Source organism: Xenopus tropicalis, chromosome 4 (assembly GCF_000004195.4).
Source record: "Xenopus tropicalis strain Nigerian chromosome 4, UCB_Xtro_10.0, whole genome shotgun sequence".
Lineage (NCBI taxonomy): Eukaryota > Metazoa > Chordata > Amphibia > Anura > Pipidae > Xenopus > Xenopus tropicalis.
This window is the reverse complement of record NC_030680.2, coordinates 15,512,814-15,528,432: the sequence shown is the minus strand read 5'-3', so window position 1 is coordinate 15,528,432 and position 15,619 is coordinate 15,512,814. Positions and strand designations below refer to the sequence as shown.

The 15,619-nt window shown below is 43.8% G+C and overlaps 1 protein-coding gene across 50 annotated transcripts in view; it reads right to left on the bottom strand.

Moving 5' to 3' along the window:
• Positions 1-5,447: 5,447 nt before the first annotated feature.
• The window catches only part of madd (MAP-kinase activating death domain), a 55,225-nt gene continuing 45,053 nt past the window's right edge, over positions 5,448-15,619 (bottom strand). For 19 of the 50 annotated variants that reach the window (XM_012961372.3, XM_031900232.1, XM_012961381.3 and 16 more), the window contains 10 exon segments: positions 14,262-14,382; positions 13,624-13,729; positions 13,378-13,488; positions 13,165-13,272; positions 11,915-12,079; positions 11,084-11,156; positions 10,561-10,667; positions 9,083-9,152; positions 7,389-7,435; positions 5,448-6,250 (listed from right to left, as the gene is read on the bottom strand). In XM_012961372.3, the coding sequence (XP_012816826.1) occupies positions 6,143-6,250; positions 7,389-7,435; positions 9,083-9,152; positions 10,561-10,667; positions 11,084-11,156; positions 11,915-12,079; positions 13,165-13,272; positions 13,378-13,488; positions 13,624-13,729; positions 14,262-14,382 (1,016 nt within the window). In that variant the 3' untranslated portion in view covers positions 5,448-6,142. 50 annotated transcript variants of the gene reach the window in all.

Sequence of the window (15,619 nt, the reverse complement as noted above, 5' to 3'; positions counted from 1 at the left end):
AAACCAAAACAAAATCCAGTGTATGACACAGATTGCTTCAGTTATATACAACAATATTCTTACAGCAATAGCATCAGTGACTCTTAAAAATTAAAGATGGCCATACATTTCACAGTGGAACGCATGGTCATCTTTCATTTTTAACAGCGAAGGAAGTAGCATAATGGAGCAGGAATGGCGGTGGCCGGGGGCAGAGCAGAAAGCAGAGGTGGCTGGGTGGTTGGCCCTGGGTACCTCAGTCCTACTCTGCGTGTAAGGGCAGGGAACGTCAGATATACAAAATAAAATGTATTTTTTACAAAGGCAAAACAGGGTTTGTGACCAGGCACAGTAATAGCCACGGACCATGTAGCGTATCAGGTTTGTCTTCAGACTGCTAAGAGAATCCAGTGACTTTCCCCAGGATTGCCACTGAGGAAAATGGAAAAGTTGAATAGGGCACACTGGTGGGATCATCATTATGGTGGCCTTTAAGCAGCTGGCGCCACAGGTGAGTTTTTGGTGACTGTCATGACCTGTTCCCTGTTGTTGACCAAGGTCACTGGTATTGTTCATTCTACAAGAGCTCTTTAACACTTTCCATATTCTCCTAGTTTTGGAGAAAGAGCTCTGTGTGATGGTTTGAAAGAGAAGAGTCCCCCGTACAGCCTCCCCTGACGTGGATGGGTAAGGTTCTCAAGCTAGCCTTGGTTACTACTACCCTGGCCTTGAAGGCAGAGCCACCTGTTTGGCTGTAAGAGCAGTTCTTTGTTTTTAAGAGATATCTCTATGCTCTCCCATTTGTAACTCCCTTTTTATTATATTCCCATGTAAAAAGGGACCCTTGAGTGTGCAGAATCCAGGAAGCCCCTGTCAAATAAACTTTGTCTTTCACCACAAGTGATCTCAGGTGGCTGAATTACCCCGAATGGGGTTAATACCAGCATTTCATCATGACACCTTGGCCTTTATCAGGCGCCTGATCCTTAAAGATGCATTTTTACAGTATACACCCCAAGCATAAATCCTCCATTCTGTGCAGAATGGTTATCTGGCCAGTGAACATGGGGAAAGGGTATGTCGATATCCCTGAAAAATCTTCTCTTTATCAGCCATTTGTTCCTGACTCATTAAAGGTAGATGTGACTTGGATCTTTAGTCGGCAACACACAGACCAACAAAGTTCTCCAGTTGACCCAAAGTGAGTGAACAGAATGAACAGTAATGGTATTTTGGTCCCAGTTCCAACAGAAGCCAGACAGTTATTCCTAATAAAATTTTGTAAAGGAAGTGTAAAACCTCCATAGAACTCTTCTGGGCCCCATAGGCAGATTATGAATGCTTGGGCAGGGGATGAGCTCTCCAGTGTCCATTTAATGCTTAGACCAAATAGGCATCCAGTCGTTATAAGAAGCCCCCTTGTGAAATCTGTAATCACAGCATTAAATACAGTAGTAAATTTGGGATTTTAAAATTCGTATTTACTGCCCAATCAGTGCAGTCCATAGGTGTTAACAGGCAATTATATTCTCACATACACAGAACCTCAGTGCCCAAAGAGTTTAACTTCTCCTATGACAAGGCCTGAGACTGACAGAAGTTGGTTCAGTTACAGAGGGGGCTGTTACAGGCACAGAGATTGACAGGTAGGTAAGATTAGCAGTATCTCCCTGGTGGGTAATCCTGCCTGACTTCAACTATCACCTTTCTGTTCCAGCTACCAACGAAATGTAGTACAGGATTATTTATTGATGAGGCACGTACCTTTACTTGGGTGGCACCGAGGGCAGCTGTATCATTTGTGAAAGCCTTTTAGCTTGATAAATTATTGGAGTTGATTTTGGAGGTCACCCTTACATCACAGCGTCATGCAGAAAAGCAAACAGTTTCTGGGTAAGAACTGCAACTCAAGGCTCAAATTTGCAGTGCTGGCCTTCTTTGCCGTAATCATTTCGCTGGGTTAGGTTAGTTGCCTTAAGGTGGCCACACACGTGGCGATCTGACGATCTTTCGTGCGACAATCGGTCGCACGAAAGATCGTCAGATCCGCCACTAACCTTCAGGGCTGAAACAGGCAGATAAGGAGGTAGAAACAATAGGATTTCTACCTCCTTCTGCCAATTCAGCGCTGAAAGCAGATTTTGGTCAGGCGCCCGATCAAAATCTTTTAACCCACCCGATCGGCGAGTCGACCGATATCAGCAGCTTCCTGCGATATCGGTCGACTCGCCGACTTGCCATACACTCACCGAATATCGTACGAAACGAGGTTTCGTACGATATTATCGGTGCGTGTATGGCCAGCTTTAGGGTGGCCATACACATGCAGATTTAAGCTGGCAATTCGGGTTTTTGAGACCAATTCGGCAGCTTTACTGCCTTCAGCGGCTCGTATCCCCTTCATTATAATGCAATCCTTTGGCCCTAGGACCGAATGACCGGATTAGAATGATATCACCCATTTTAGGTGGGCATATTGGGGGAAAGAGCCACTGTTTGGTCAGGATGCCAAAAAAGCTGATCTTATACTGTACGGGCACCTTTACTTATTCATTCTAAATTACCTAAATTACTCCAAAACATGTGCAGATTATATTGTTGGGCAAACTAGCTTTCCAAAAAATATATTGAAAAATACATTGACACTATATGGCCAAAGGTATGTGACACTCCTTTAACATTAGTTCTTTTGTGAAGTGAAAACATCACAAAGCCACAACTCAACTTCAAAGCAGCAGGCATCACACAAGCTCACAGAATGGGACCACCAAGTTCTTAAGCGCATTGAGCATGAAGTAATTTGCAACACTCACTACCAGGTCCCAAAATGCCTCAAAAGGAACATCATAAGCAAAAGAACCATTAATTGAGAGCTAAATGAACTTGGTTTCTATGGTCGGGCAGCTGCACACAAGCTTAAGGTCATACAGATACACAATGCCAAGTGTCAGCTGTATTGATGTAAAGCATGTCGCCATTAGCAATAGGAGCAGGGCAATTACATTCTCTGAAAAAAATGAAAGAAGGAGGAAGGTAAATGGGGGAATATAGCAAGCCAGGCCCCATTTCCCAACCTCATTGATGCTCTTGTTTCTCAATAGGAGCAAATCCCTGCAGTCATGTTTCATAATCCATTGGAAGCCTACCTGGAAAAGCAGAGGCTGTTACAGCAGCAAACAGGGCATATTAATGTCTATAGTTTTAAAGTTGTGTTCAACAACCATATGGGTATGGTGTTGCTGTGCCCACATGCTTCTGGCCATGTATTGTGTTTTCAAGAGAATGCCAGATATGCAACTACTGTGGTGGGGTGTGCATATTACAATGAGGGACTGGGGTGAGAGCCGATAGAAGTAGCACAACAAGAGAAGTTGTATTAAGCGGTCAATTGACAACACAGAGAGGCTCATAAACTATGATGATACCCTCCCTAGGGCTGCCTTAAGCACTGGACGGGGTTTTTGCTCTTCTGGATAAGCCTTTTCTACATAATGAAGAGCACAGACCTAGTTACAGGCACAGCCTCTATTCTTACTTTGCAGAGAAATCTCTGCCACTGCATAAGTGCAACTGATTTCTCTGTGAGAAGAACATGGCAGTCCCCGGCTGCTACAATGAACCGCAGTGTAATACTATCATATTTAATGCATATGGACATCATGGAGTCACAACAAGACAGGCAGTCACAGTGACTAAATATGGTACTGCAGATGGTAACGGAAATGCACCAATAATTATATTAAACCAGAGCATCAAATAAGAGGAGTGGCCAGTGTGTGCCCCCTCCAGCGTGTGATTTTCTTCTTGTAACCCAGAGATTCCAAGGCTGTTTCTGTTTCCTTGATATGGATACAGGCCGATCTGCAGGATCCTAGGATCACAGTTTAGTGCCCGTCGTTGGTTTAGGAATGCTATTTTGAGCAGCAAGTGTGGTCCTGTCATGGACACGTCACCAAGGGTCTCATTTTGGATGAATGCAGAAGGTGCAACATTCTCAGCCGCTGACTGTTTAACCAGAGAGGGGTTTCAGACCAATGTTCCACATATGGAAGGCTGATCTCACCACACCTGCTCCTGCTGAGGGAAAGCAGATTAAGAAGCAGGAGAGAAGGAACATTTCCAGAGGAAGGGGCACAGCATTAAACCCAAATATAGGAAGACCACAGAAGGATGGGTAGCTAATAGATAGGAGGGAGTCTTATGTCCCATGGTTCCCTGGAAACTGTAGGAAGAATTCTCAGGCCCTTTCTCAGCCCTTGCTGTTCCTGGCTTATCCCCATGGTTTTTCCCTCTAGTGCTACAAACTGTAGGGTAGGATTCCCATAGCTGAGTTATTTCCCTGCCCATCTCACCGTTCCTAGGTCAATACCACTGTTCAAATACTCTAAGTCAGGGGTGCCCAAAAGGTAGGTTGCGGTCTACCAGTAGATCACTTTAAAGTTTCTGGTAGACCTCGAAGTGGAATGCAGTGGGGTGACATACCGCCACCTCATACTGGAGCTTTTTTTTTATTTTTATTGGGTTTTGTGTACAATCACAACCTTCAGTGAGAATAGTAATAAACAACATTTCAATGGTGGTAACAGGCATATTAGTCATGATGCGAGATAAGTTTGAGGTACATCGTGTTACTCATAATGCTTATTATGCAAAGGTAAAAGAACAAAGAGGGAAAAGAAACTGTCCGTTGTCAGAGCTGCTTATGAATGTTGGATTGGATTATTATGTCCAGGGAAGAGGGGGGGGGGAAAGAATTCTAGACGGAAGGTTGTCTAGTAGAGGATAGGGGGATAGTCACCAGGGGGTCACATTTTATAGTAACTACCATTTCATACTGGAGCTTTTGAGTGCTGCTGCTCAAGCTATCTGTCTTTGTAGTTCATCCCAGTATAGAAGATTGTCCCACCGGGCCGCTGTATATATTTGTTTCTACTTTATATATGCTTGTGTGCAGACTACAAAGTGGGCCATAAGGAAGGGAAGTAAAAACTGCTACAATCCTTTTAAATTAAACTTGAAGTTGGCACTTGAAAAATGCATTAAATGGGCATTAAATGTGAATTTGGCACTGCATTTATATATTACTGTGTGTATTTGTTAAATATTGATTGATACTTTTTCTTGCTTATTGCGCCAAATGATAGATATCGCACAATATTAACTGTGGTAGATCTTATGTTGGAGGCAAGAGTAGATCACAGGGTGACAAAGTCTGGGCACCCCTGCTCTAAGTCAAACTTTAATGTGGCTGAAGCTGCCCTTTCAATGGTGGTCTTACTCTTGTCAGAATGTATGTTGGACATCTCTGCCCTATAGAAAATGCCACTGCTGATAATGATGACCCTGCAGGGCCCAAGCAATTCCTTCCCTTGTATTTAAGGACGAGGCAAGAAAGGGACAGAGAAATAACTTGTGGGCCCCAAAATCAGACATCAGCTGAGCATGAAATCACCAAAGGACAACCGTAATGAGGACTGCATCAGAATGCCGTTTATTGCACATTCATGGAACTGTACAGATTTCTATAAATAAGAAAGACTTGGATATTTACATCTTGTGCCAGGGAAAGATACAGACAGTAGTTTCACATACGCAGTATTTACATTAAGTACCATGAAGATTACCGTCTGCTTCAAGTTCAGCCACTGTTTGCCCATAAGTTACCAGGACACCTAGAGGAGGGTAGAGTCCCAGGTTCTGGTAGCCAATGGGTCAGATGCAGGTGGTTCCACTTGTGATGGAGAAGCCGGGTGTGTGCTTGAGCTGGCAAAAAGCCTGCGTGATTTCTTCATCCTCCCCTCCCAATATAACCGAAGCAGTCCCACTCAGTCCTATGCTAGCAGTCAGCGACAATAACACCAACACACTATATAAAGCATGAATGTGGAACCAGAAAATGAAGACACACGTCTGTAGATCTGGAAGAGTTGAGCGTAACTCCTTGCAGGACTGCCAGTAACACGCAAAGCACACGACACACAAGCGGGGGGAGGTATATAAAAAAAAAAAAACTATCAAGACATGTAGTGGAGCTAATACATGGGTATTTGTGCAGGCTCCATGGCTGGAGGGAATGTTGTACCAATATACCCAGGTAACAGCTGGCTGCATGGAAGGGGGTGGACTGGGGACCAAGGTTGTGGTTGACGAGGGAGGTGGTAGGTCAGCTTGACACAGGCCGAGGGGGTCTACTCTTCAGCTCTGCCTCCTTTCCTCTGATGGCGGCCACGTAGGAGAAAAGACACAGGACGGAGTAGCAGATCTCATGGGCCTACAGAAAGCAATGAAAACAGTTCAACATCTTATTGGGGGGTTGGATAGCTTGTAACATATTCTACCACAGGGTGCCAGCCTGTTCAAGAGTTGGAAAAGAAAATGAAAAAGCACTAACAATTCCTTCCAAAAGGCTCATCTATAATCTCTGTCCTGTGCAAATAAATGACTCGAATACAGTTTTATCCAAATAAACACTTTCTGATCTAGTGATAATCACTAGTGTAACAAAGCCACATAATAGGAATAACAAATCCTCCACAAAAGATTCTGCCCAAACCGAAACAGAATTTGCATAGCCAAATTTGAGAAAAATAAATTAAATTGCATTCATTTTGAAAAAAAAAATGTTGCATTCTGTTTTCCAGACCCTGAAAGTCACATGGACCTGGGTTTGGCAGAATCCTTTAAAATAGTGCTGGGAACTGGCTGAATCCCAAACAGGGACTTGGATTTGGTGCATCCCTACTTTTAGGGTGGGAGCATAGGCTTCTATTGCAAGGCAGTGTGAGCAGCCCAGAGCCTGCCATAAGCCTCAGAAACATGCAGCAGCGCCATTACTGTAACCAAATAGCCCCAGTGATTCCTGGTGTATCCAAACATCCCATGCACTATAGCCCTAAATACTAGATTATATAGTGAATAATGTACCCCCTGTTGTACAATATAGGGATTTTATAAGTCACCGAGGAGTTCCATGACCATATTAGAGCACGAGGCCAATGCTTTCATACAGGTCATGGAACTCCGAGGTGACTACTAATAACCCTATATTTTATAAGAGGGGGTACATTATTTATTATTAGTGATGCAAAAGAAAATACATCACTAAGCACCGATATTCGCATAAGATATTCATGGCTCGTGTATTATAACTTAATTACTGCCATCTTGTAATATCCTGGTGAATACATTTTACACCAAAAGTTGCAAGCCTCTATGTATACTGCAGAACATAGCAAGGCTATTGCAGTCAGCAGCAAATGATCTACTGGTATCTATAACCATGGGTGGGCAGCTATATAACTGTGGGCTATGAGCTACTGACAGCAATACAATTTGGGGCTGAAACAATGACCATTTCACACCCAGCCAAGTAGTATATAAAAATGGCATCTCGGACAATATGTACTTACCATGGGTGTCTTGTATTTGTGGCTCACCACTTCTTTAGTTTCAGGAACTAAAACCGGACCCAAGAGACAAAACAGACAATTGAAAAACACAAATAGGAAAAAATAAAAAAAAGCCAAAGGAGACAACAGGTTAAAGATTTGTAAGACCAACGGATGATCAAGTCACGTGGTGGCACCCAGGGGAGAAGGTATGTGATCACAGACAGGACTGGGGACACCCACCTCACAAAGCCATAAAGGATTCAAGCACCACAGTATTATGAGTAAAACAATGGCACCCAGGGATGAAAGATAAATGACAATAAGCCATAAAGAAAAATCATGTAGAAAGTGGGGGGCAAATAATTGGGGGGGGGGGGGTTACAGTTGCACAAACCAGCGACATCTAATGCTGATGATTACAGTAAGACCTAATAAAAATCTAACGTAAGGCCACACGGAGTAGATTATTCACTTTTCTCCGCCTGTGTTTTCCCCCAGCCATTGCACTCTCTGTAGTGCCACTGACGGGCATGGTGTGGGCCTGGTATAGAGCTACACGGAGCAGATATTGGTGCTAAAATGCATACTTTTATGTTATTTCAAGCTAATATGTGCTCCTTGCAGCTCCACGCAGGCCATTAGGAAACAAAATGGGTCATATGACCAGAAATAGAAATAAAGACGATGGCGGTCGCTGGATCACAAAATAATATCATGTGACCAGTAAATGGTATCAGGTACCCATACAGCCCCTCCATCACTCCACCCAAAACTTTCTCACAGAAGAACAGCAAGATCAGTCCAGCAGGGTCAGTATCACCATCCAGTTACTGATCCAACTGTGACGCTAAAAGTAAATTATAAAAACTTACATAGTTTGTGGGTCCCAAGGTCAGGTCTTAAAGAAGATCTATAACTTAACAAAGACACTAGAAATGCTACACCATATGTTTGGGGTTCTGTACCAGCCCAAGGCCCCACAGCCCTTTAGCAGGGTAGATCTGTGCCCCCAGTAGCCCCCCATCTTTGCCGATTCCCAGCACAAGCTCTGGGCTGCTGGCATTTACCTGAGCTTAGGGACTGATGATCTACTGTATAAATACAATATAATAATCAGCCCTTTAGAGTTAGAGTCTAATTCCCATGACCCATGACCCCTAAGCTTAGCTTTTTACCAGCATCCCAGAGCACACTGAGCATGTTCAGTGCCACTGACACAAAATATGGCCTTACAAGATCCAAGATGGGGAGCAGCTAAAGGCCTACATCATTACTGTTAAAGGGCTGCAGAACCTCTGGGCTGGTGCAGTAAGTTCAGTATAACTACGGCATTTCTAGTCAGATTCACTGTTTTGGTTATACCGTAAAGATTTATTTTATATTATTATAGATAAATAATACAGATTCCTTTATAGCACCCCTGTATTCCCTATAGTGAAAGGGACTGTGCACTGGCAGGACATTACCTGATCTGGAAGAGGAAGGTTTTCATAGCTGTCACAGTAGGTGAAGCACAGAATATGTGGCAGTAACTCAGAGACCCAACGATTCCTTACCAATTACCTCCCATAGCCCAGAGGCAAAGACCTGTAACCCCCTCCCCATACTTCTAAGCGCACTCAATTTCCTCCAGAACTGGCTCTGGGGGGGTCTCTTCATTCTGCGTTACTGCCATTGCAATACAGACCCTGCAGCACAAGGACGGTAATTACCAAATTCCTCCAGGACAAAGACGCCCCGTACAGTGTTACACTTTTTAATATGATTCAGCTGTATGAAAACCTGGAGGAGAGAGGGAAACGGGGAAACGGGTGTTGGGATGGGAGAGATGGTGATAGTGATGCATGAGAATTATGGAAATGGTCATAAAAGGCACAAATGAAAAAGTAGGAGGCCGGTGAGAAGAGAAAGAGTGAGAGAGAGCAAGAGAGAATAAAAAGGAAGGAATGGGAAAGGATTTGAGGGGAAGGGAGAGAGACAGAAGGCATGGGTTAATTCTTCATGTATGGAAATAGCAGTGCAATTTATAACATTTCTATAAACAGAGTTGATGTGAGGGGATGGGGTGAGGGAAACAGTTGTGGAGTAATAGGGAGACGCAACCTAACACAGCAAAAAGTATCAGGAGATAAACCATAACTAAAGCTGGGGCAGGTATTGAAAGTCAGACAGGAGGCAACACAGACAGCTCAAAAACTAACGGGAAAGGAAGGTGGGGGGAGCAGCAAGAAGCAAAGATGGCGGCAGAGTGAGTACCTTCCGCTCCTTGCAGGAGGAGTGAGCGTGGGAGAGAAATGAGACTGTTAGTGACACAGCGAGACCACACCTCCCCTTCACTTCCTAAGCCCAGCAACACACAGCCCCAAACCAAAAACATCGACAGTGGGAGGCCAGGAAATGGAGCCCCCTGGTCATCAGATCCGTCCCTGCTCCTCACCCAGCACGGAGCGCAGGCACTGCTTGGACTCGGATATGGGGAATAACTGATGAGATGTGTAGGGATCTAGCATCACATGGCGATTACTGTGGCCTCTAGTCCAGTGGCACGTGTGCCTCTGAAATTACCGACAGGTAGCTTACAAGTCCCAAATGACATTGCTCCCTGGATGCTGTTGACCTCCTATTGAAACTTCAAACCCTGGGTGGCCTTGTGATGACTTGTGGACCCCATAGGCAACCTGATAAAAGCATCCTGCCCCCTGGTTGGCCTGAGGATGAGCTGTGTATGAAGGGTCAGCGCTGGGAGAGGTCAGGCTGAGCCAGGAAAAGGGGGTTACAAAGAGTCAGCATCAAACAAACCCCCCCAAGCAGGCAGAGAGAAGCATGGAGCAGAGACAGCGAGAGACAGGCACGAGAGTCACACAGCTAGAGCAAGCAAAGGAAACACAGGCTGAGAGGCAAAAGGGGATATGTCATACCTAGCACACTGCAACCCACACAGAGCAACACACCCCATTAACAGCCCACACGTGTCAGTAAATAATCCTTGTTTGGCATGCAGTAACACAGCACAGTCACACAGTCACTGGCGCTACTTTCTATAAACACACATTTCCTATCAGAACTGACCTTCTCAAAATATTCACACTCAGAGACCGTTTTACAATGAACGCCACACTACTCCAGGTATCTCCACCACACCCAAACACAAGCACACTGCCCCCTAGCCACTGACAGGGTCCCCTCATACCTGACTGTGCATGAATTTTAGGTTAATTCCCTCCAAGGTAACTTGAAGAAGACCCCCTTCTCCTGTCTTCATGTCCTGGACAGGAAACTCTCCGCCAAGTTCCGGCCCTGGCACAAGGAGCAAAAGCATGAAAAGAGAGAACTGTCTAGCTCCATATACCGGCAATTATTACCCATTCAGATCAATATGCTGAAAGGATAAGTAACCCTTTAAAATAAGTGAAAGACTTGAGAAAAGTTATCTGCCCATCAGCCTTCTTTCTTTCTCCTGACAATGTCCTTGACAACAACATGGTTGGAAACTGACCAGCTGTTGTAACAAAATGCATTCATATTAACAGTACTTTATCCCTTAATATCTAGAAATTAAAAAAAATGAATGTAAATTGCAAACGTGCTTAGAATAGCACTCACATCAATTTTACATTCACTTATTTTCAAGGTTTACTTATCCTCGAAGCTCACAGTTATAGGAAGCAATATGGAATGGTGTGATCGGATTTGGATCTCTTGACTTCACTGACCTGGCTTTATGCTCTGCTGTCGTGCTGCCGCCCGTTCCATGCTCTCCTTCACACAGTAGTACAGCTCCCGGCACTAGAGATAGATAAACAAAGCAGAGCAGAGGAATTGTAGAGGAACAAGAGTGAAAGATTGTGTTTTTTCCAGACCTAAGTGGTGCTGGTGCAAAAAAAAAATAAAAATAAAAAAAAAAATCAAAGTTGTCAACTGTATTCCCAGAACATTGGAGCGCTTTAAAACTACCCCCCACCCCCAGCAGATTTAGATCAGAGTGATATACTATCTATATAAATCTGCAGAAATATTGAATGCTTATGAAATAGCAGAGATTTTCCCACGCAGAGTTGGAATTTGCAGTGCAGAGGCATATCTTCAGTTGAAATTCTCAATAGTCAACATAACTCATGACCAACAAATAACCTCTAAGGGCTACTCCCAGATTGTACACTGAGCCAAATCCTTTTCAGTACAGGGATTAATTGGTCTCTCTCTCTTTGAAAGCAATGTTTTTCAAGCCATGTAAAACCATAGGAAGGAGCAGATCTCCCTCTAACAGGTAGAAAAGAGAATGCAGCTACTAATGAACAGCAGCTCCTGTCTCCGGACAAAGTTAAGCGTGCCGTGCATGTACCAATAATATTGTACAAAACTGTGATTGTTGGTTTGTGTATGTGGCCTACTTGCCCCAACCAGTATACATGGACTATGGGAAGTGTGCAGGTTTGCTAATTTAATCTGCCATTGTGTATGGAGCTTAAAGACCCCAAACTCTGATCATTCCCACTTCTTCACGACTTTTCAACCTCCCCTTTTGCCAAACACAGCCCTGTTACCTTCTTGGTGAAGAATTTGTTGAGCTGAGTTTCTTGGCCATTTCTCCTCCACAGACAGAGCACTTTAGTCTTGGGACAATAAGTCATGTTAATAAGTTTTTCGTACCACCAACGTTCATACACGGCACCGATGTTGCTGCGAAGGACGATGCAGTCGTCACAAACCTAAGGAGCAATGATAAAAGCCACATGGGAGAAGCTGTCTGTTTAAGGGTTTGTCCACACTGCAGACTTAGTGTAATTGCAGTTGGGCCTTCAGCACCCAGCTGATTCCTAATGGAATGGACAGTCCCACTGACCTAGTCATACTAAAACATATTGGATAGGTCAGCCTGCACCCATTCTGGAAGTCGATAGGTGCAAATATGACATTTCAGGCACTCTAATCTGAGTAAGAGTAATAATTGACTGCAAATGGATCTGCATCTGTTTAAAGGGATTCTGTCGTGATTTTTATGGGGTAATTTTTATTTTATTTTTTTACACAGCAAATAATTTAGTCTACAATTTAAAATTTTATTCTTGAACCAACAAATGTATTTTTAGCTATAATATTGGTGTGTAGGCGCCATCTCAGTGCATTGTGTCTCAGCTTTCAGAAGGAGCCAGCACTACACATTAGAACTGTTTTCAGGAAACCTATCGTTTCTCCTACTCTCAACTGGAGTAACTGGAGGAGTCCCAAGCCAGACTACTGGGAGCTGCTATCTTGCTCCCTTCCTATTTTATTCTGTTGATTGGCTGCTGGGAGGGGGGTGAGATCACTCCAACTTGCTGTGCAGCAGTAAAGTGTGACTGAAGTTTATCAGAGCACAGGTCACATTGCTGTGGCACCGCAAATGAAGAACTTGGCAAGCCCTCCTCCCTTATGAAATGAGTAAAAATATTGAGTATCTAGGACAGCAAATACATATTCTACATATTCACCCTAAATCTAACTGCAGCTGACCTCCAAGCTGGGCTTTCAGGTGTATCCAGGAGAGCAAATGAGCGTCAGGCTGAGCCTCCCTGCCGCAGCTTGACGGTCCCCCGGGTGTCCAGTCCCACAGTATATACAAGTCATTCTGTGGCTTAAAATTCTTCAATGCAAATGGACTCTTAAACCATATTTTTACCTTCTGAAACAATTTGCATATGGTCTTCTTTTTTTGGTGTTTTTACTTGAAATGTATCCGAGAGGGAATGAATGGCAGGCTGAATAAGAAGTTTACAGAAAAATCAGGTACTCAGGTCTTTTTGTAGATACTCACCTCCATAAAGAAAAGGTCCCCACTTGTGTCTGTCCCAGCATGCACTACAAAGGTTTGCTTCTTGATGTGACGGCTCCCACTGGGACGAATACTGAGATCGCGGCCATTCTGTGGGTTATTTTATCCAGTTAGCCAGCTTTATAATTAATATTACCCTGCTGATGTGCAGTCAGTAATATAACAATCAGCAAACAGTACATGAGTCTTCCTTACCATGTCAGTCACCCTGTCCAGCAGTTCATTAATTTGTTGGCTGTGCACTAAGCCTATGTGGCACTTTCCAAGGATACGCCTGACCTTCCTGCGTAGATCTGTCTTATTCACCTATGAGGAAAGGCAGGCGCAGAACAGAATAAGCATTATATTATCTATATAACACAGATAAAAACCCAAAAAGCTCATTGGACGAAAAGACACATCCCCATAAGCCCAACACCCAATTCCATGTGATAAATATACCTTCATCATGATCATATAGGCAATCATATTGTGCAAAAGAGTGGCCAGCAGGCGATCCTCATCATCCTCTAAGCGCTTCCGGTCATGGTCGCCAAGAGAGAAATACCTAAGTGATGGATTAAATAGAAAAGCTAAAGCAGTGCATTATGAGAGAGTGGTTAAGCCCTCCCCATGTGTGTCTGTATTTGTTATTTAAGTCCCAGCAACCACTGGGTCCTACAACCATATTAGCCACAATTGGAGACAAATATCACTGGTGGTATATCAGCAATTAGAACTGAAGCAAAGATCAAATTGGATGCACCAGTGATGTTTTTCTCCAATGTTAATAAATACACCCTCATAGAATGTTATATTTAAACATAATGGCCAATGTCGGACAGGATTCTCGGGGCAGGGTGCCCGGGACAACAAAGCTCCCAAAATACCTTTCAAATGTAACAAATGGAAATCGACATTTATTTTTACATGTGCTCTTTAACAAGGGAACAGCACAATGTCCTTGGGCGGTATAGGTTGTTACTGTATCAGTTAGCCCAGTGGTACTCTGGGAATGATGTTAGAGCATTACATGTCTTTTAGCCGGGACATTATCTTACTACATATTCATTAAGGAAGGTGTGAGAAATAGGTTTCACCTGTCTATCATCTCCTGTGGGCCTTGGTCCATACCCATTCCTTCTCTCTCCAGCATAACAGCGTCTAGGAAAGCATCCTCCCAAAACTGCATCTGGTCCCACAGAGTGGAACGCTCCTTACCTGAAAGATGGGCAAAAATGAAAACAGATTCCCAGCAGCTTGGATCTTAGCGCTACCTGGCAAAAACCCAGACTCATGCACAAACACACCGTATAATAAAAACCCTTTTTTGCAAACACAACTCAATGCCTAGAGAAATAAATGGAAAGTGGAAGAAGCCCTTACTTGGCCCTCCCTCCACCTGACTTTCTATCTACGTCCCTCACTTCCTGTGCGCTCCCTGGGGAGGGGGGATTTCTAACAAATACAGAGGAGGCAGACCCCACAGTCTGGGCCCCCTATACCCCAGGCCCCCTCCACAACTGTAAGGTCTGCTTCCCTTTATACTTACACCAGAATTGGTGGCCTGTGGACCTTCACTGAATTCACTTATGACATGATAATTTTATTATAACCTAGCCCAGAATATGAGCCATAACAGGTAATCGGGACTGCACTGAAAATGTTGGATAGCAATGATGTTCTACTTAATCATCTGTTTGCTCTGTCCAATGCTACCAATCATGTATTAAAAGGGATAATGTACTCCCTCCAGGGAGTGTCGAAAGGTGTCCAATGCTAACAGTCACGTATTAAAAGGGATAATGTACCCCCCCCCCCTCCTTAGCAAAACATACGATCAGGCCTATGGCCTGGTTTCTGTCTACTGGAGCTGGAGGTTATTAATGCTCAATGAACATGACAAAGTTGCTTGTGTAAATATTAAGAGAAAGAAGCTGCTCAAGCAATAATAATATACTTGCCAACTAGACAATAAAGCAGAAAAAAGGGGGATTTAGATAAAAAAAGAAAAAATAAGCATAACACTCACCCAGGGTTAATTTCATTTTAAAATATAATTTTGCTCCGCCAGACCTCAAACAAGCACTCCCGGGCTATAAATACAGCTGCCAGACAAGAGTAGATGTGGTCTGTTGCAGCTGGTCTGACGGCTAAGGCAATTAAATTACTGGAAAAGCTAATGCAAATGGTAAGCGCTACATTAAACTAAAAGCAAAGTATTAGGGTGCAGCTAATTGCATCTGAGCAAGTTTGCATTTAGCCATGAGTGGGAGATGACCAGTGTTGTATTGGGCTCCCTAGGGGCCAAAGTTAGATTGAGGCCATGTGGTACAAAGAGTATTTCTATAGAATAGGGTCCACTGGGAAACCCTCTGGTAACCTTACAGACCACTCAGACTCTCTAACGACCTTGTGGGAGATGCCCAGTGTTGCACTTGGCTCCTTAGGGGCCACA